Genomic DNA, 21,552 nt, shown 5'->3' with positions numbered 1-21,552 from the left:
CAGGATTGGCCTCGATGACTTCGAAAGTCTCTTCCAGCTCTAAATCTATAGCTTCATGAGACTGAGTGGTCTAGATTCCTTTTTGCCAAAATCGGGAGGGACTTTAAAGTCTGGTTTATCAAACACCCTCTGTCCTCCCTGCCTCTCCTCCCCCCCGTCAAACCCCCATCCTCCCATTGGAAACTAAGGATCAAGGTTTGAGTAAAAATTATTCATGTCTGAAGGCCTCTTTCCCAGTTTTATTCTATTTTCAGTGGCTGCTATTTTATTCTATTTTATGGTCACTTCCAGCTTTAAATCTTTGATTCTGGGATTTTAAAAACATATGCTACCTTTTTTTGCCTCCTTGGTGGGAAGGATTAAATTCAGTCTAGAATGTAATAGTATGGTGAAACTGGAAATCTTTAGGCCTGATGGATTTGATTCACTTAAAAGAAATTCTAAATCCAAATCTTGACAGAGACACAAATTCCATTGAATTGATTCCATTGAAATCAGCTGGCTTCTATTTTATTGGAAAAAAATTGAACTGTGGCTCTTTTACAACTGAATCAGCTTTTATAGAATATAATACATGTAATATGAGAGGCAATGTGGCCTTGAAGTCATAAATAACCATGTTCAGGCAGTTTTATAAGACTCTTAACAACAAAAAATTGTGCCAGGCAACAAAGTCCCTAACTCCAAGGAGCTCATATTCCTCCGAACAAGAAGATGGTTCAATGGAGAGAGTTCTGGATCATAGATCAGGAAAATCTCAGTCAAATTCTGCATTGGGCACTTATTGACTTTATGATCTTAGGGTAGACATTTAACTTCTCTCAGCCTCAGTTTCCTAGAATGCAAAAAGCATCAACTTTATCAGGGTTATGAGAATGAAATTTTGTAAATCATATAGCATTATTTAAATGCCAGCTATTTGCAGTGATAAAACATAACCCTTGGATACAGAAATACAAGATAAATCAAGAAAGACAACAGTTCTGTGCTGGAAAGTGGTAAGCAAAATTGGGCTGTCGTATTGCTGATAAATAGTCCTAATAAAAGCAGGAATGTGAACCAAGGGATAGAGATTCATGGCCATAGTTTCTGTACTTAGTTTTTGTTTTTACCCTAAATTAACTTGCTTGGCCAAATTAAGAAGCATCTTGGGAGAGAAGCTCTATTCAGCCTTCAAAAAGATCTCATGTAGGGAAGGTGAGAAGAGTCTTTCAGGTTTCAAATATTATATATAGAGGTACACAACTAAAATACACATGTATATATAAGCACATGTATGTGCATATACGTGTGTGTGTTTTGTGGAAACGATATCAATCGGAGGTCTATCAGAATTAAAAGTATTTCCTAACCCTGCTACATAGTTGCCTGAAGCAATAGACTCTGAATAAGCACCAGCTTCAGGCAGTTAACAGATTTACTCTTAGTCCAGGGCATACTAGCGATTGTCGGTTGCTTCCTAGATGGGTATGATCAACTTATAAGTGCCTTATGAGGCTTTTTAATTATTACATCCCAGACGATGGTAGCAGAGAGCAGCAATTGGTCCTGAAAAGGGTAGGTAGTGGAAGCCCAGCAGGTGGTAGCAGAGAGCAGCAGTTCCCTATTCATAAGGACCAGCAGGAAGACTCAGCAGAGACGGTACAGAAGACAGGTTTTATATCCTGTACCATCCTATGCTTTCCCTCCCCGGCTTCCTTTAGGTCCCAATTTATATCCCATCTTCTAGAGAAAGACTTTCCCAGACCTCTTGATTTTAGTAACTTCCCTCTGTTATTTCCTATTTATTTTCTCTGTCTCTCTGTCTCTCTCTCTCTGTCTCTATCTATCTCTGTCTCTCTCTCTTCTCTCTCTCTGTCTCTCTGTCTCTCTTCTCTCTCTGTCTCTCTGTCTCTGTCTCTTCCTCTGTCTCTGTTCTGTCTAGTCTCTCTGCCTCTTCCTTTGCTCTCTGTCTTTCTTTGTGTCTCTCTCTGTCCCTTCCTCTCTCTGTGTGTCTCTGTCTCTGTCTCCCTCTCTGTCTTTCCCCTCCCTCTGTCTCTCCCTCTCTCTTTCTCTGTTTCTGCATATATGTGTGTGTTCATACACATATGTGTGTACATGTATTTATTGTCTCCTCCATTAGATTATATGCCCCTTGAAGGCACAGCCCATCTTTTGCCTCTTTTTATATTCCCAGGGATGAGCACGGTGCCTGGACCATAGTAGGTGCTTAATAAATGTGTGTGTGTGTGTGTGTGTGTGTGTAGGTGGCACAATGCACTAGAGCACCAGGTCCGGAGTTGGGGAAACCCAAGTTCAAATTTAGCTTCAGACACTTACTGTGTGACCCTGGTCAGATCACTTAATTCTGTTTGCCTCAGTTTCCTCATCTCCTGTAAAATGAATTGGAGAAAGAAATGGCAAACACTCCAGAATCTTTGCCAAGAAAACCTCAAAAGGGTTTACAGAGAATCAGACACGACTGAGAAACATCTATATTTATACATGTACACGCAGGTGTGCACACATGCATAGGTAGAATGGCTTATGTACACACGTACGTATTTCTATATGTGTGCAAATATGTATATATACATATACATGTAGACATATACAATAAATATAAAGTGAGAAAGGAAGGGGGGACTGTTTTTAGTTCAGGAATCTGAATGATTCCTGTGAGGTTTAATCATCTTGAATTGAGTCCTGAAGGAAGCTGGGGATTCCTAGAAGTAGAAGAGAAGAGATCAAGAAGTATTGGCACGTACAAAAGCCTGGACACAAACCCGGAGGCAGGAGATAGGGTCTTCATCCATAAGGAAGTACAAACAGTCCAGACTGGATAGACCATGGAGCACATGGGGGAATGATGTGAAATTTCTGGAAAGAAAATCTGGAACCAGTGATGGAGGGTTTTAAATACCAAATTATTTTATCCTGGTAGCGGTGATGAGCCCTGTGCCCTCCTGAGCAGGAAAGTTCATGGCACTTTAGCAAAATCTATTTTAGCAGCTGTGTGGAGCATGGATTAGAAGGGACAAGAGGCTTAGGGTAAGGAGATGAGTGAAAAGGTTAGGGCAATAGTCCAGATAACAGGATGGGAGTCTGGCTGAATAAATCCAGAGAAGGAAAGAAATGTCAGACACTGATGAGATGGAACCGGTAAAAGTTGGCAACTGATTGGCGGCGGGGGCAGGGAGAGTGAAGAGTCAGATATACCCCAAGATAGGATGATTGGATGGATGACTGAATCACTTGCAGAAATCGGCTGGGTTAAGGGTTAAGAGGATAACTTTTTGCAAGGGATGTTTCAGGTTTGAAATACTTATGGGATATCCAAGAGGAAATATCATGTTGACACTTGGGGATGCCAGCCTGAGTTCAGAATAGGGATGTAAACTATATTTTTCATGTAGGAGTCATCCCACATGTAAATGATAATTGAACCCATGGAGACTGATGAAATCAATGAGAAAAAAAGAAGAGGAAATAGTCTGGGATATAGTTCTAGGATACATTCATTCTTTGGATGCAGAACATGGAGCATGGATCCCAAAAGGAGAACAAGGAGAAATAGAAAGGTAGAAGAACCAGGAAACAACAGATTTATAAAAATCAGAGGAAGGAAGGAGTTTTTAAGAGTTAGACAGTGGGATAAAATCTTCAGAGAAGCCAAGAAGGAAATAAAAATATATTAAGCACCTGTTATGTGGCAGGCACTGTGGTAAGGACCCTACAAATATTTCATTTGCACTTCACCATAACCCTGGGATGTAGGTGCTATTATAACCCCCATTTTATAGGCAGACAGAGGATAGGTGACCTGACCAGGGTCACACAACTACTGAGTTTCTGAGGCTAAATTTTAATTCATTATTATGCACTATGTCATCTAACACTAATACTAAGGAAAAAAACATTAGATTGTGCACCAATGACTTTGTAGAAGCAGCTTCAGTCAACTCTTAAGGGTTGGAAGCAAGACATCATTGAAAAGTGAGTGGAAGGCAAACAATTGGAAGCAAGGATGTATGGCTTTTCCTAGAAATGTGGATCTGAAAAGGAGCCGTGATAGTGGACAATAACTTGAGAACTTTCTGTGGGGTCAAGTGAAAATTCTATCATTGAGAATAGAAACCTGTTTATATGCTGGGAAAGAACCAGCAGATAGAAGCTGAAATCAGAGAGGTGGGGAGGGGATTGGTATCACAGTCTCTGAAGATAGGAATGGATGATATCAAAAATACCAGGAGGAGGTTTGTCATTTTAATCAGAGACTGGAGGAAAGGGGCAGAAAAAGAGAGACAATCTCCAAGGTTCTAGAGATGCAGACTTGGGAGGAAGGACTATGGGATGAATAATTCTCTTAACAAAGTAGGAGGTAGGGTCCTTTACTGAGAGAGAGAGGGTGGAGGAGACAATGGAGCTGGTTCTGGGAGAGATGTAAAGTTTTACCACTGTGGCAAGCATTCTAGAGAATTAATCAGGAAAGAAAGATTTTCTCGAAGCTGTGAGTGCCCAAGATCCTCGTAGATTCTTTTTAAGGTCTGAGTGGCTTCCTATGGCAGTCATCAAGACACTGACAATGTGGTCTGGGTTCTTTACCCATTATTCACTAATCAATATTCTGCCTTTACATTGACTTTACAAATTAGGACTTTGTCTGAAAAGGCAACAGAGTAGGTTATAACAAGGTGACTGTGTTTCTGAGTACAAGGCCGTCTGGAGTTTTCTGGGTTTTAGAGATATTGGCTCTATTGGTTTTCTTTTGTAGAACTTTGATACTTGAACTTTTTTTGGGTGGGGGTGGGGTAGAAATATTAGCCCTGTTTTCTTTCCTAGAACTTTGATACTTGAACTTTTTTTTTTTTTTTTTTTTTTTTTTTTTTTTTTTTTTTTTTTTTTTTTTTTTTTTTTTTTTTTTAGCCTGTGATTGTAATACCATGGGTAGTAATATTAAAACAGAATATACACTTTCAAGAGTCAAAATGGGAATACCTCAGACCTGAGCTCAAATCTAGTCTTGGCCACTCATCAGCTTTGTAGTTCTGGGCAAATCACTTAATTGCTGTCTGACTCAGTCACCTTCTCTGTAAAATGGGAGGAATAATAGCTAGTATCTACTTTAAGGGGTTGTCATGGGGATCAAATGAGATTAAAAAATGTAAAGCAGTTTGTAAACCATAAAACAATATATAAATATTAGCTATTTTTGTTACTTTTTATGATTTTTATTATTATTATGGTTATTAAGGGCAATATAATCTATAATCTAAGCAAGAAAGGCCCATTAGCAACCAAGAAAAGAAAAGGTGCCTAAACTGAGCTGTGCCGAGATTCTTAAGATTTAGAATCGAGGAAGTATATTTCAGGCATGGAACTGGACTGGGACATGGGGGTGGGAGGGTGGAGGGGGGACAGGGTATCAGTCATGCATCTAGGAGACAGACTCAGAGCCAAATGGGGAGATGCCTATTTGACTGTAACATGAGATGTGGGAAGAAGGATGATGGGAAATAAGCCAATGATATATTTGTTTTAAGTTAAAGTACAGGATATCAGCTGGCATTCCTCTGCCCTTTCAGGGATATTCACCTGTCTCTTTTGTGAAAACTCTCTTACAGAGACATCTTGATTATTTTTAAACTGATTCTAAAAACAAAACACAGGAAGCAGTTTTATTCATCTGTGGAATTGTTATTTTTTCAAAGTACAAAAGAAAATTTGAATTCCATTCATAGGAACCAGCTCTGGAGAGCACCGCCCTGATTATTTGGGTATTTGTGTGTGTGTGTGTGTGTGTGTGTGTGTGTGTGTGTGTGTGTGTGTGTTACAGTCATTCTGTTCTATCTCTGGCTACTGGAGCCAAATGGTTCCGGAAGGGAAAGTGAGATAGGTGACCTTACACAGCCTTTGTTCACTTCAATCCAAGGCACTTGCACATCATGGAATCATCTCCCTGATATCCCTGACCCCTTTGAGAACGAAAGGCAAACAAAATCACAACTAACAACATTACTTGTACTTCTCTGATTCCTCAAGAAGTACAAAGATGAGGGCCTTCAAAAGGGGAAGATTGCTCTCCCAGGTATGAAATATAAACCTGTGGAATGTTCATGACCTGGGCAAAAGCCTATTTGCCTCAAATTCAACCTCAGACAATTTACTAGGCAAATCACTTAATTTTGTTTGCCTCAGTTTCTTTATTTGAGCTAGAAAAGGAAATGGCAAACCACTCCAATATGGACCATAAAAGTCAGTCAATCAATAAACATGGAGGTATAGTGATAAACCCTGAGGATTAAAAGAAAGGCAAAAACAATTCCTGCCCTCAGGGAATTCACATTCTAATGTTAGTGACATTTCTGACAACAAGATTCTGGGACAGCTTTCTAAGTCAGAAAAACAGCCTGAGAAAAAAGAAAAACAACCTGGTCTACATTGTAGAGAGAGTGAGTGTCAAGACTTCCAAAAATCACCAGTTATTGAAATAATAAAATGGATTCTTACAGTGCGAGCCGACATTTTTTCAGAAAGCCCTTTAAATTCAGTTATTCATTACCCTGTTGTTAGGAGGAAAAACATCTTAAACTGAAAGAGAGAAAGGCAATCCATGTCAGTGGAGGAACAGAAAATTCAGGTCTTCCACTTCCCCCATTGTAGGTGGTATATATTCTGCAAGCCTGAAGGGTCCCCGAGGCTGGGGTCTTTAGTTGTTCTATTAAAAGTATTTTTTTAGTTGTTCTATTAAAAGTATTTTTTGGTATATCAGAATTTATGAGTGACTGGATAAACCAGGGTATGTCACAGGCACAATGGAATATTACATTGTCATCAACAAGAAGCATTCCAAAGATTATGAGAAAAACCTATTGATCCAATCCAATAAAAACTTATGAAGAACCCAGTATTTGCAACAAGCATGTATTATTCACAGTATATAAGGCACCGTGTTAACATAAGGGACACAAAAACAAAATAGAAAATAGCCTTCGTCCTTGGGGAATTGCCTTCTTTGAGCTGACAAAAACTGAGACCAGTAGAACCAGTATAATCCACATAGTTCTGCTCTATGAGATGGAAACTCCTATACACAAAATGGGGGAATTGATAAAACAAAAGAGGGGACATGAATGAGATGACAAACTCTTTACCTTGGGCCATTCTTCACTTAGAAAACTGAAGCCATTCCCTCAACCATTCCTCTTTTTCTCACCTAAGGATCCCTTGACATTATTCCCCACTATCATTGCAGTCTCTGATGAAAAAGAGGCTGAAACAGCAATCTCTGTATCCCTTTCCCTTTGCAGTAAGTTTTCCCCAATATTACCTCTGCTCTTCTTCCAATCCTCAAACTCTTACCCATGCATTCATTCCCAGATGCCCACAAATACACCTAAATATCCCTCTTTCTTAAAAAAAATTACTAAATCATCTCATCCTTTCAAGTTTTGCCCTTAGATGTTTCCTCCTTTCTCAGCTACATTCCTTGAAAAAGCCATCTACACTTACAACAAGATGGTAAGGTGGGAAAAGCAATAAATTTGGATTCACGGGACCCACCTTTGCTGCTTATTTATATGTGTCATTTGGGGGAAGCCACTTCCATCTTTGGGTCTCTGTTTACTTATTGATAAAATGAGAGGGATGAACTAGATGACCACAGAGGTCCCTTCCAGCCCTAAATCTACAATGCTCTGATTTTCCATTTCTTCTCTTCTCACTTTCTTCTGAATCCTCTTCAGTCTGGTTTCACTTTGTTAAAACTCCTTCCAAAGCTACCATTGATCTCTTAATAGCTAAATCAAATGACCTTTGTTCAATCCTCTTCCTTCTTGATCCCTTTGCAGCAACTGGCACTATGTCTAGCCTCTTCTACTGGATAATCTCTCCTCTTTGGGTTTTCCATGGCACTACTCTCTCTCTGTTCTTGATGTCAGTGCTGATTCCTCATTCTCATGCTTCCCCCCCCTTTTTTTTTAAATTAAAGCTTTTTATTTTCAAAACAAATGCATGGGTAATTTTCACCATTCACCCTTGCAAAACCTTGTATTCCAATTTTTTTCCTCCCTTCCCTCCACTCCCTCCCCCAGATGGCAAATAATCCAATATATGTTAAACATGTACAATTCTTCTATAGATATTTCCACAATTATCATGCTGCACAAGAAAAATCAGATCAGAAAGAGAAAAAATGAGAAAGAAAACACAATGCAAGCAAACAACAAGGAAAAGAGTGAAGACTATGTTGTGATCCACATTCAGTCCCCACAGTCCTCTCTCTGGGTGCAGATGGCTCTCTTCATCACAAAACCATTGGAACTGGCCTAAATCATCTCATTCTCACTCATCTTTCACATCCAATTGATTATCAAATCTTGTTTCCACATCTCCAACTTTTCTCTTAGTCTCTGTCTCTGTCTCTGCCTCTGTCTCCTTGTTTCTCTCTGTCTGCCTTTCTCTCTTGGATTCTGTTTCTGTCTCTCCTTCTCACATACACTTTCTCTATATCTTTTTCTCTAATATCTATTCTTTTTTTTCCATTTACTTGGCTCCCACTCTAGTTCAGAACTACTGAAATTTCTGCCTGACTATTACATAGCTTTTTAATTGATCTTCCTGTCTTCAGTTATTTAAAGATCAGAGGAAAGAATCAGACTTGTAGTTTACAGATGATGTCCTCAAACATTTAAAGGGTTGTCACGGAAACAAGTGTTTATACGTGTACTATTTGGTACCAGAAGGCAAAATCAGAACTTGTGAGTGGAAGTTTCAAAGCAGTCAATTTAGTTTTGGAGTCAGGAAAAACTCCCTAATTAAAACTCTTCAGAAGTGAAGTGGCTCCTCCTCCTTGGAGTTCTTTGAACAGAGCCTCCTTGGTGTTCTTCAAGCAGACCATGGACGACCACTTGTTGGTTATGTTACAGCGGTGACTCCTTTCATGGATGGATAGGACCAGGTGGTCATCGTAGTACCTTCAAACTCAACTTCTACGATTCCCTGGAGCCTTTCCCCACCATGCTGGCCCCTCTCCACAAGCTGTCAAGGGGCCAGTGACCTTGCCAGTCTCAACTCAGGAAACAACAGTGACTCCCAGTGCTCTCTAGCACCTAGTAGACAGCTTGCTGGGGTACCATGGTGACCTCTTCTGCCAGGATTGGGCCTGAGTCCTTCTGCTGCGTGTTCCATGTACAGCAATCTGCAAACTAACAGGGCTCTAGGGGATTTCCTGGAGGGCTTGCTCCCTAGGAGGAGCCGGAGACTTGGCTTGAGCTGTTAAGAAAGGGGGGAAATAACAGGGTTCTTGGCACTTGCTAAACTTTTAAGAAAGGCTTGTGGACAAATCGACTGATTGGCTATAAAAAAGTGTGTGTGTGTGTGTGTGTGTGTGTGTGTGTGTATACATACTATATATATATATATATATATATATATATATATATAGCTATAAGAAAGAAACACACAGGACTGCTCTCTGTGTGATCAGAAAGGGGCTCTATGCCCATGAACACACACACACACCCCACATGCACAAGCTAATGTTTTTTATGATGTGTGTGGTATTTGTGTGTGATATGTATATGGTCCAAAGGTGAGCTGGTTCGCTTGTGCACACATACATATTCCCTATACTGTGCCTGCATGTGATTCCTTTGTGTTTGTGTAATAAGGGGGTGGAAGGTGTGTCTGTGTGTGTATAAATGCACACACACACACACACACACTACATACAGCTGGCTCTCTCTGATGGATGTGTATGTGGTGGGGTTGGGGGGTGTAAGAGAATATAAGCAGATAGATACCAAACTTGGAGTGTGTGTGTGTGTGTGTGTGTGTGTGTGTGTGTGTCACATCTGCCTGGGTCTCCTCCCTGTGTGATATGTGTAGTCATGGAGGCTAGTGTGAGTGTGGACAAACTTAGCTACATACACTGCACATCAACGAACAATTAATGGGTGCGGGCACATGGGAGGGAGGCTCGCGGGAGCTTGTACGTCGGTTCACACCGAGACACACACACACATACATGCCCACGTACACACCCATGTTTTCTACAGTGGGATCATGTGTGCTCTTGCAGCGTGGGGGCTTGTGTGTGTAGGGGAGAAGATTGACAGCACCTCTCCAAGGAAACCATGACTGGGAAAAACGGGCGCCCCTAGCCTTATGGGGCCCCCCCTTCAGACCCAGGCTCATCCCCTCTCCTAAAGGTGCCTGGGACCGGGGTTCGACCGAGGAGAGAGAAGACCCCCGTAAGACCGAGCCAAGCCCCCTTCCGTTGGAAGTAGGCGCCCAGCCTCCCTCCCTTCCCCCTCCACCTTAGCCCCCTCCTCGCAGCTGTTCCTCCGCAGGAACTGGGGCGGGGACGGCAGACAGAGGAAGGAGGGGGAGGGAGGATGTGGGGCAGCAGGCTTGGCAGCCCCTCCCCACGCCCTGGCCCCAGCCTTGGCACGCCGCCCCCCACCTCCCGCCCCTCTACCCCAGCCGGACACCGAGTGCCCAGGCCGTGAACTCCGACTTGGGGGCGCTGGGGGAAGGGAGGGGGAGCGCGTCCCCCGGGAGAGACGCGTGCCAGAGGGGACCCAGCCTTCCCAGGGCGAGCAAAGGGAGGAGGAGTCTGGGAAGGGAGAGCATCTCCCCAGGAAGCCCCAGCATCCCTGCCTCCTGCCTCCTCCGCCCGGCGCGAGGCCCCGCCCCTTTGCCCAGCCCAGCCTGGTGCGGGCTTCCCGGGGAGGCAGCAGGCGAGAGAGCTCGGGCTGGGCCGGGATGGGCTGGGCTGGGTGGGGCTGGGCTGCGGGATCAGGAGGCCGCCAGCTGCCCATCAGGAGGCCTCCCGGCTGCCGCCCCCGCCCCCGCGCTCCAGTCCCGCTTTGGGCCGCGGCCCCGGCGTTGCTGCTGCTCTCCGCACCCTCGGAGCATCCTTCATCCCGAGCGTCCCTGGAGGCAGGTGCCTGCCGCCCGATCCGGCTCCCGGGCTGCCGTGAGGACCACAATTAGCGGCCGCTCCCCAGGAGCGGCGGAGACAGACGCGCCGCTAACTCCGAACTGGGGCGTGCTTCTGTCCTTCATCTCCCCCAGACGTCTCCGTGTGCGTGCGCCCACAGCCCCTTCCCCAAGCTGCTGGGGGGCTTTCTGCCTGCTCGGCTCCTTTCCTGGGGGGCGGTCATCCCGGCTATGGCTTTCGCCCCCCGGCTGTGAGTGAGAGGCTGGAGAGAGCGGAGATCTCCTCGTCAGCTGGGAGTGGTTCTGTCTTTGTGCCTGGATGAGAGAGTGAGCGGGCGGCCGGCCTCAGCATCCCCAGCACCGGCCCCTTTAAACACGTCCCATCGCCGTCTTTAGTTAATACTGGAGAGGATCTTTGGGGACGGCTTCTGTGAAATGCTCTTTTGGCTAAAAGAAGACGAAATGTCCCATCAGGAGCTCACGCAGCGCTTGGCCACAGTGATCACTCATGTCGGTGAGTAAACCTTTGAGGCTTGAGGTGGGGAAGGAAGGGTTACACAGGCGTGTTGGAGGGGCCGGGATGGTCTCATCCCTTTCACACGTCCCCTGGCACGTCCGGTCCGGGGGGCGGGGAGCACGGGTCACCCCCCGACTGAGGACCTGGTTCTTTGTGTGCCGCCGCCTCACCTGGCCTCCGCTCCAGAATCTCGCACGGGGGCTGGCTGGGGGCATCTTTGGCAAAGCCTCTGGGCTCCCTCCCTGTTCCGGTCCCTCTCAGATCCCCTCCGGGAGTTGTCAGCTGTGATTCTCGGTTATCTCGCAGCCTAGCCCGGGACGCGCTTCCCATCCCCTTTGTATGAGGGCTGCTTTGCTGGGGTTGGGGCTTCGGAGACGGAGCAGCTTCAGGATGATGGCAAGAAGGCTGTCTGGCTCAGATCGCACCTGACTGGCCTGGGCAGTGCCCGTTCTGGGCTCGCCTGGCAAAACTAACCCAGAGCAGAAGTGGGTGATGTAGCTGGATGATGGGTGAATCAGCACATGGATGCCAGCTTCTGCCTCAGTTTTTTTTTTTTTTTCTTTTTGGTCTAGCTGGGTTGTTGGTGTGGGCATTCAACTGGAAAATGAGCAATGAATGCAGGGGCTTTTCTGGTATGGATGGGACTAGATGGACACGATGGTGTCTTCCAACTCTGAAATTCTGTGATCCAACGGAAAGGAACCAGTCCAGGGAGAGGAGTTCTAGATTAAAGGCGGCTCCCTGTAAAAATCCAGACCCACTGATGAGGAAGCCAAACCCAGACAATTTTACCTGGCAGAGTATCCAGCTAAGAAGCGAAGTGATTGGCTCTGGGCTTCTTTATTTCTAAAGCTTTGGGAGATTATACAACTGGCCACATTTCTCTTCTCTTTTTTTTTTTTTTTTTTTTTTTTTTTAAACAGAGAGGCTTTCCGCACAATAACCCACTGGCATCTGGTATAATTCTTATCACGTCCATTACATGGATGAGGAAACTGAGGTTTGAAATGCAATTTACTAGTACCCACAGAGCACTAAGAGGTACTGGATCCTAGGTATCCCTTCCCAATCCCACCCCTACCTCCATCCAGAGCGCTTTCCATTTCACTCTGGGGGTAGGATATAAAGGAAAATCTCATAATCACCTTTATCTTGTTTGTTAGGTCCCCCCACCTTCAGTTATTAATATCATTCAATCAGTTGACTAAGAAGCATTTATTAAGTGCTTACTGTATGTCAGACCCACAATACTTTAATATTAATTAAATTAATTTATTTATGTACAATTTTTATTCAATTATTTATTTTTTTGTTTGTTTTTGTTTTTTTAGAATATAGACTTCTTGAGGACAGGAATTATCTCATTTTTGTCTGAATAACTTTATGATTAGAATAGTATCTCGCATCCAGTGGGTGCTAAAAAATTTTTTTTGTTGTTGTTAGAGTCATAAATGTAGGTGAGATCCCAAAGATCATTTGGCCCAATCTCTCACTTTACAAATGAAGGACCCATAGCCCCTGGAGGTTGAGTGACAACATAGGTCGCACAGATGATAACTGACAAAGGCAGGATTTGAATCCAGATCCTCAGATTCTGTAGCCATCACTTTTTGTGTTGTCTCCAGGCATTCTGACCTATGGGAAGCACACTCCCAAGTTGGAATAAAACCAAGGGTGGCCTTAGTTGAATATAAGTTCTTGAAAACCCAGCTGGTCAAAAGAGTTTTCTCCATCATTCTTAGTTTAAAAATCAAGCCAAGAACACATCAACAGGCAATTCAATTCAATTCAACAAACATGGATGATGTGGTGCCCCTGTTCCCCTCCCTGATCTAAGCCTAGATCCATTTTAGATTTAAAATACTAAAGGTCAAGGCATAGTGGTGGGTGCACTAGATGAGGGGTCCAAGGCTCTGCATCCCAATCCTGGCTCTGTCATTCACTGCCTGTGTGACAAGGGACAAGTTGCTTGACCACTGAGACTTCTCTGGATCTCAGTTTCTTCATCTATAAAATGAGAGGTTGAGTTGGATGGTTCTAGCTATAACATTATGAATATAATGAATATGGCAGGTGTATTTTCAACAACCTCTCACTGATGATTCAGTATGAGGAAAACCTTCTTGGCAAAGAAAGCTGGAGCAGCTAGACACGGTTTATAGAGCGCTCGGACACTTACTAGAGTGTGACCCTGGACAAGTCACTTAATATGATTGCCTTAAAAAAAAGAACTATCCAAAAGTTGTAATCATCTGGCTCTGGGGGTGTTCCCTCTTGCTGGAGGTCTTCAAGTAAATACTGGGTGATGATTTGTTGACTATTTTGTTCAGGGTTTTCTTGCTTCAGGCTTGGGTTGGGCTTCTAAATCTGAGATCCTATACTTCTCCAGTGAGATCATGAAAACCAGTTTTTCTGGTACAGTTTTAGCCCCTAGGATGCATGAATCCTGAGGCTTACCTGATCCCAAGTCCAGTTACTGCCCCAAACCCAAGTCCCTTGCTTTGGCAAGTTAGAATCAAGTTTCCTGGTTCTTGCCTCTTTTTCCTCATTGGGCCAACCAGAAAATACCCTGATTTCAGCAGTCCAGATTGCCCTGCTGTCTTGCCAAGAGTGATGGAACCGTTTCCTATTAATGCCATATTGACTCTGTCTAAAACTCTATTTGAGCCCAGAGTGATTTGGGTGAGGGCCAAATATGTCTTAGATCAGACATGTCTTGTTGCATATCTGAACCATTAGCTTGTCCATGGAGCTAGGGACAAACTGGGGGAGGGGAACCTCCCTATATGATTCCTCTTTGGAATATGATCTTGCCATCACTCTATGAGTTTGGCTTCCTTCCCCTCTGCTTTGAATTTATGATCTCAAAGGCGCTCTGTCCAGTAATCTTGGGATTTTCGGTACTAGAGAAACCTAAAATGTCTTTCTTTTCTCTTTTCCGTTTTCTCATCTATAAATGAGGAATTTAAACTTAGAGGGCCTTTTGAAAGCTAAATCTGTGAACCTAAAATGTCTCTTTTCTTCTCTTTGACTTAATTTCCTCATCTGTACAATGAGAAATTTAAACTTAGATGGCCCTTTGAAAGCTAAATCTGTGAACCTAAAATGTATCTTCTCTTCTCTTCAACTTAATTTCCTCATCTGTAAAATCTGAGGAATTTAAACTTATATGGCCTTTTCAAAGCCAAAGCCATGAAGATATGCTCCTAAAAGTCATGAGTTCCTACATCTTTGTTAGTGTAGACCTGGCTCAGATACAAAGCTGTTTTTCAGTTGTTTCTACCTTTTTGACACTTTGCCTTTCATAGTTGAAGCCAGCATGTGGTTGAGCTTTAGAGCTGATACCTTGCCCCTGAATGACCCTGATACCTCTGGCCACTCCATTTCCTTATGCTCGTCCGTGGCAAGGAAGACACTCTTGGAGAGATCTTTTGCACTCTTGTAGAAATACTAGCGTGGACTATCTAAGGGTTGTTAGTGATAGGGAAGCCTATTTTGATCAATAAATTCATTTGAGAGTATATTTCTAGGGCTAGAATGAGGGCTATAAAGACTGTAATTCTCCATGTCAAAGATCAAAATCTTTTTAAAGAGAGGATGGGGTGAGAATATAAGCTTCTTCAGGACTGGGTCTGTATCTTATTGTTTCTCAAGTGCTGAGCACAGAGCCTGGAATGTGGTTGGTGCTTAATAAATGGATTTTGAAGGAACATGTTAACGTTAAGCCTCAGTAAATGAAAGAACTGGGTTCAAATCCCAGTTTAGCCATACCAATCTTATGACTGGGACTCAGTTTCCTTTTCTGTAAAACCAGTGGATCAGATTAGATGATCTCTAAGAATGATTCCTTCCAGCTCCAAATCAATGATCCTTTGAAGTGTTTGATATTCGCAGTGGTTCTCAAAGTATGGTCTAGAGAATCCTGGGGGTCTCTGAAATCCTTTTAGAGGGTCTACACAATCAAAAATAGTTTTTATTTCCAATATGGTAAATGTCTATAAATATAATCCAGATAAACAAAAATGCTTTGGAGAGATCCTCAATAATTTTTAATAGGATAAAAATACTAAAAACAAAAGTTTGAGAACCATTGTTCTAAGGTCTCATCCAGCTCCCAAACCAGGAGTTTGATTAGTGTGACAGCTCTCTCAACTCCCTGTAGAATATGGAATCAAAAAAATGGAATTTGAAATGATCTGTGTTCTGAATGCAGAGATTTAAGAGAGATCTCTTGGACTAAGGACTAAGGTGCAAATGTAGACACCATTGGGCTGATCCAGAGTAGCTGTATGACCTGGATATTCACTTCCCTCTCAAGTTTGCTCCTAGGCAAAATGAGGAGGTTAGCTTAAATTACTAGGTCTCTAAGGAACTCTAGGACCGGAGGCAATCTGGGACTGGGGTTTTCTTGGTACCTATAAGAGCAGGAGTTGTAGCAGAGAGGAATAAGATTTTAGAAGATAGAATAAAGGAGCTCCCTCTTATTAACAAGTAAGGAAACTGAGGCTCAAAGAATGGGGCCAAACTCATATGTGCAGAACTGGAATTCAAATCCTGGTCTTGAATGGGACCTCAGGGCTATTCAGATGCTGAGGTGGGAAAGTCCCCCCAAAATTCATTGGCTCCATATTTACTATTATATTTAATTAGATGCAGGGGGACGAAATCTTAATAAAATAGCTAACTCAAAGTGCAATGGTCATGATTATTGAAGGTCAGCCATATGAAAACTGATTAATGGCAATAATAATAACCATAGCTAGAATTTGTATGAAACTTTAAGGTTTGCATATTACTTAATAAATATTATCTCATTTTATCCTCACACAAACCATGTAGGGTTAACTGATGGAGGAATCAGGCTGCAGAGGTAACTGAGACAGATGTAGGAAACTGAGGCACACAGAGGTTAAAGTGATTTTCCCAGCAAGTATCTAAGGTCAGTTTTGAATTGATTGAAGGAATTACACATTTAGCCTAGAGAAGGGAAAACTTGGTGGGGAAAAGGAGTTAATAAATGGATGTTGAAGGAACGTGTTAACTCTAAGGCTCAGTGAATTAAAGAACATCCCTGTTTTAAATCCCAGTTCAGCACACTCATCTTGTATGTATCCAAAGGGATGTCATGGGGAATAGGGAATAACTGGGCCCCAGAGGACAGAAATTGGAAGTAATGAAGCTGATGGAGAGAGGGACATGTGAGTATGTGTGTGCATATATGCAAGGGTTCCAGAGAAATTCATTGTGGAGAGGAGAGGTCCCTTCCTCAAAATCAGAGCTGTCCATTAGTGGAAAGGAATGCTTTGAGAGCTAGTAGAAAGAAATTCTTTCACTAGAATGAAATTCTAGTGAATTCACTAGAAATTTTTTTTTCTTTTCTTTTTTCTTTCTTTTTAACACACATTGCTTTATGAATCATGTTGGGAAAGAGAAATCAGAGCAAAAGAGAAAAACCATGAGAGAGATTTAAAAATGGAAAAAAAGAAGTGAACACAGCATGTGTTGATTTAAATTCAGTCTCCTTAATTCTCTTTCTGGATGCAGATGGAATTTTTTGTCCTAAGTCTATTGGGATTGCTTTGGATCTCTGAACCACTGAGGAGAACCAAGTCTTTCATTTACTAAGCCATTTCCTTCTCCAGCTCTTTTCATATGAGGAATTGAGGCAGACGGGGTTAAGGGACCTGTCCAGGGTCGCCCAAGCTAGCAGTGTCCGAGGCCAGATTTGCACTCATGAGGATGAGTTCCTGACGCCAGGCCGGGCCTTCGGTGCACCATGGTACCCCCTTGCTGCCCTCAGCTTGGTGGGTGGCCCTTTGCAGCATTCCTCTTTGATGACTTCCACATTTTCCTTCTGTGCTCTGAAGGGCTCACACCTGGGAGAGATCAAATCCAGGCCTTTGGCTTTGGGGTCCCTTCCGGAGGGAAGGATGACGCCTGGGACAGAACAAAGGCGGGCAAAAGTAGCCCACATCCTCAGGCACGTTACCTGGGTCCTAGATCTCCTTCCACTGTGGCTGTGGGGATATCCTTCACATTCCATGGAAGTATTCACGACTCCCTGTAGCAATGGTGAATTTTTAAATATCCATGACTTCTGGTTCCAAGCCAGCAGGAGTCATTTTTGGAAGTACAAAAAAAAAAGTGGGATACTGGGCTGCATTATGAGGCTTACAGCACCCAGGGATAAGGAGGGAACAGTTCAGATGTCTGTGCCCACATAGAACTGCATCAGTTCAGTTCTAGGAGTCCCATTTTAGGAAGGAAAGCCCGGGAGGACATCTAAAGAAGGGCGATCAATGCATAAATAATCATTGAGTGCCTACCATGTGTCTGGCACTGGGCTTAGTGCTAGGGGGCAGGGACACCTGGGATATAGTAAAGGGCCTTCAATCCAGAACTGGGGATATGAGAAGAGTAGCTCTGGGGGGTGTCGTGATTCACTTTTTGGGTGTCACATGGAAGAGAGATCAGCGTTGTTCTTGTTGGCCCCCAAAGGCAGAGAGGGGAGCAGAGTGGGCAATTTTGATGATGTTAATTTAAGTTTGAGGTAAAGAAAAACTTGCTAATATTCAGAGTTGCCCTAAAGTGGAATGGACTGCTTTGGTAAATAGTGAGATCCTCCAGCACAGTTGGAAGCTGGGTGAATGTCATTGTGGGGATTCTTGAACAGCTGTGGGTCAGAAGCCAACAGATCCCAGGCTTAGAGCTAACTGGGACCTTAGGGGCCACCAGGTCCTAAACCCTCATTTGGTTGGGTCCTTCCAATGGAAGTCTTCCAGCGAGCTAACTTAGAAGAAAATTACATTTTCAGATGAAATCAAACAATATCACAAGTAACTCAGAAATTATTTGTTATCCATAAACTCACCTCATAGGCAGGTCCCATAATTTTTCTTTCCCCTTTGACTGACACAAGCCACATCTTGTTTCAATTCATTATGTTTTGCTTTTAAAAAATGGAAAGTTTTATTTTTAAATTTTCTGTTTGTAATTTTGCTGGCACCATGGAACCGTTTTTAAAGGCAGTTGGTAACCCCACCAGCAGAGAGGCATGATGGTGTGATTAATCAAAAAGGAGCCCTGGAATCCTGGAGTCACCGGCTGCTGGTCCAGCCCCTGACCCATTCTGACCCTTCTCAGGGAGCTTGGTAATTCTCTAAGACTGGACATGGCCTATCTGCCGCAGGGAAGGGTATTTTCACACCAAGAGTTCCTCACACATAAATTCTCATATCAGGACCCCTCCAAAATCTGACATAACAGATGAAAAAACCAACAAACCTAATTAGCATCATAGAAATAAAAGCTATACTGGAGAGAGCCTTTTCATTGGAAGTCCCATCGTTTTCTCCTTACCTCTGCCCCCTTGCTTCCATTTAAGTTCTACCTTATAAAAGAGACTTTTTTAGTTCCTCCTCTCCCCCCGTGGTTAGTGAAATTATCTTCCATTTCCACTATATGTATTTTGTGTGTACCCAACTCTCTCCCCCCTTGGACTGTCAGCTCCTTGAGGGTAGGGATTTGCCTTTGGATTCCCACGGTCTGACACAATGCCCGGTACACAGTAAGCACTTAATAAATGGTTGCTGACTTATTATTAATCATCCTGGGCATGTGGAGCTGCGCCTTGGGGACCTGGCTCTGGTAGAGAAGTCAGGATGGGTCTCTGCATTGCTCCGTGTACAAATTGGAGGTTTCGTCTGACACAAAATCAGAGGCAATTTTTCCCTTGAGATTTTGCAGACCCGTCATTGACCGAGAATGAGGTCATTGCTTTCAGGACAATGTTGTCACCCCTCATCTGCGGGGAGATAATCCCAGAGGCCCCAGCAGCGTGACATCGGGGAAAGGATCTTATTATTATTGCAGAGTGCAGTTGATGGAATATCCTGGGGCACTGACAAGCCTCAGGTGCTTCTGGGACTCATTAGTGAAGGTGTTTGGGACTCTAGTGTCGAAGTGTCTGAGCTGAGATCCCTGCCTCCCTCAGCGCCAGGATGTGCTGCGTGATCAAATCAAGAGGAGCCACCTTTTCCACCAGTGAATTCACTTCCAGCTTCTTTTTAAATTAGTCTTGGGGAGAGCAACTTCTCAGTTTTACAACTGGAAATGTAACCTCCTACAAGTGAGCCGACTAGCCCCATGTCACCAGAATTCTTTCCTGCTGGACCTTCATGTTGCTAGAGCATCCTTGGCCTATTTAGGTGAGAAAGGCACAAGTGATTGCTGTGCCTCCCTCTAGAGCGGATAAATGATGAAGCAGATAAGAGAATTTGGAGTCAGAAAGAGCTGAATGGAAATCCTGCCTCAGACACTGAGCTGCGTGACCTTGGGCGGGACGCTTAACCTGCCTGCCTCAGTCTCCACATCTGTAAAATGAGTATAATAGTAGCATCTACCCCTTAGGGTTATTGTGGAGATCCAAAGGGAAGACATACATAAAGCCCTTTATAAACCCCGAAGCCCTTTGTAAATGTAAGGTATTATTATTGTTGTATCTGTAAGGGAGCAGAGCCATAACTGGGAAGTTTGGTTCTGCCAGGAAGGTGCCCTCAGCCAAAGTCTACAGGTGGAGGGGAAGGTGAGGGAAGGTGGAATGGGTACTGCTGCAAGATGGAGAAATGAGAGGACCGGGATCCTGGTGAAGGGTATGGGCTGGGGGAGGAGGAAGCTTGAGAAGAAAGCTGGGATGAGGGAAAGACATTATCAGTGACATCCTGAGACAAAGCCCCAGTTGCCCCAGGAGCGTTAAGATTTTGGATCAGAAACCCAATCAAATTGGGTGCTTTTCTTCTTATTGGTCAGACCTGGGATTTTCCTGGTGTAGAGGACTTCAGGTAAGAAAATTCCCTCTAGCAATGAAGCTACCTGTGATGCTGAGAGGTTAAGTAACCTGTCCAGGATCACACGACCTATATGGGTCAGGGGCAGTGGGAAGGGCAAAGGCATTCGGAACCAGAGGACCAAGGTCCAAACCTCGATTCTTCCATCTGGGGGACGTCCCCTTGGCTCCTCAGGGTCTCCATTTCCTCATCCATAGAGTGAAGGGGTTAATTCCATCCTGCTTCTAAGTCTCCTAAGACTAATTAATACCTGGAAAAGAGAGACTCACTTCCCAGTGACAGGCTGAATATGAATGATGTTCCTGCAGCCCCTAGAATGTAGCCGGGCAGGCAGGAAGAAGCCAATGACTTTGAGATGGATGGACCCATTTGGCAGCTGGGAGCTTTGCCAGTGGTGACGGAGCATCCTGTAATCCTGAGTCACTCCCGATGGTGGCAGGTAAGGGACCCGCCGGGCGGATTGCAGGACGGACGGGAGACATCTCCACCCCCTCCCTCACTGCTGTGTTCTCATCTTCCCCGTTTGTGCTGATGAGGGCACAAAGACCGAAGGGAAACAAGAGAGCACTCACGTTAAAATCCAAGTATGGCCTTGGACAAGGCACTTAGCTCCTGGTGCCTCAGTTTACTTATCTGTAAAATGAAAGGTTCGTACTCCATGTTTCCCAAAGCCCCTTTTAACTCTAGATCGGGACTCAGCATGCTTCTCTGAGGCTATTTTTCATGCCTTGCTCTGGACTCCACCTCTGAGCTATCACTCCAGCTCTGGGTTCTTGATTGGTGAGAGTTCTCCGTGTCCAACCGGACCCAGAGATCACCAGCAATATTCTTAGGTGTTCTTGCTCGGGTCATACCACCCTGGCCATGCCATTTCTACTTATCCTCTGGTTTCCAGCCTGTGCTCTGGCATAATAAGTGTTCAAATCCACATGACCATTCCTGAAAAGGATGTGCCAATCACCCTATGGCTTTCCTTCCTGGCTAATGTTCTACTTCTTTTATTAGGATAGAAGCTCCTTGAGGGCAGGGATTAAGCTTGGTAATTAATTTACCAATTAAAAAAATCAATAATTTTTTGGGGGAGAAATTTATATGTCAGTAAGCACTTAATAAATACTTTTTTCCATTCATTCATCACTTGTCAAATCTTGTCAAGTCTCTAGTATCTATTCTTTCCCTTTATTTCACTCTGTGGCCAGCCCAAGAGGTAGAAGGCGTCGAGAGGTTCTGAGACCATTTCTGACACTTATGGGTGTTCCATCCTGG

At 43.8% G+C, this 21,552-nt stretch overlaps 1 protein-coding gene across 1 annotated transcript in view; it reads left to right on the top strand.

Moving 5' to 3' along the window:
• The first annotated feature begins 10,746 nt into the window (after positions 1-10,746).
• The window catches only part of MCF2L2 (MCF.2 cell line derived transforming sequence-like 2), a 340,912-nt gene continuing 330,106 nt past the window's right edge, over positions 10,747-21,552 (top strand). Inside the window, exons 1-3 of the mRNA XM_031961125.1 lie at positions 10,747-10,960; positions 11,059-11,174; positions 11,320-11,437. Coding sequence (XP_031816985.1) covers positions 10,747-10,960; positions 11,059-11,174; positions 11,320-11,437 — 448 coding nt within the window. The remainder of the gene's footprint in view (positions 10,961-11,058; positions 11,175-11,319; positions 11,438-21,552) is intronic.

Source organism: Sarcophilus harrisii, chromosome 3 (assembly GCF_902635505.1).
Source record: "Sarcophilus harrisii chromosome 3, mSarHar1.11, whole genome shotgun sequence".
NCBI classification, from domain to species: domain Eukaryota; kingdom Metazoa; phylum Chordata; class Mammalia; order Dasyuromorphia; family Dasyuridae; genus Sarcophilus; species Sarcophilus harrisii.
This window is presented reverse-complemented; position numbering and strand designations above follow the sequence as displayed.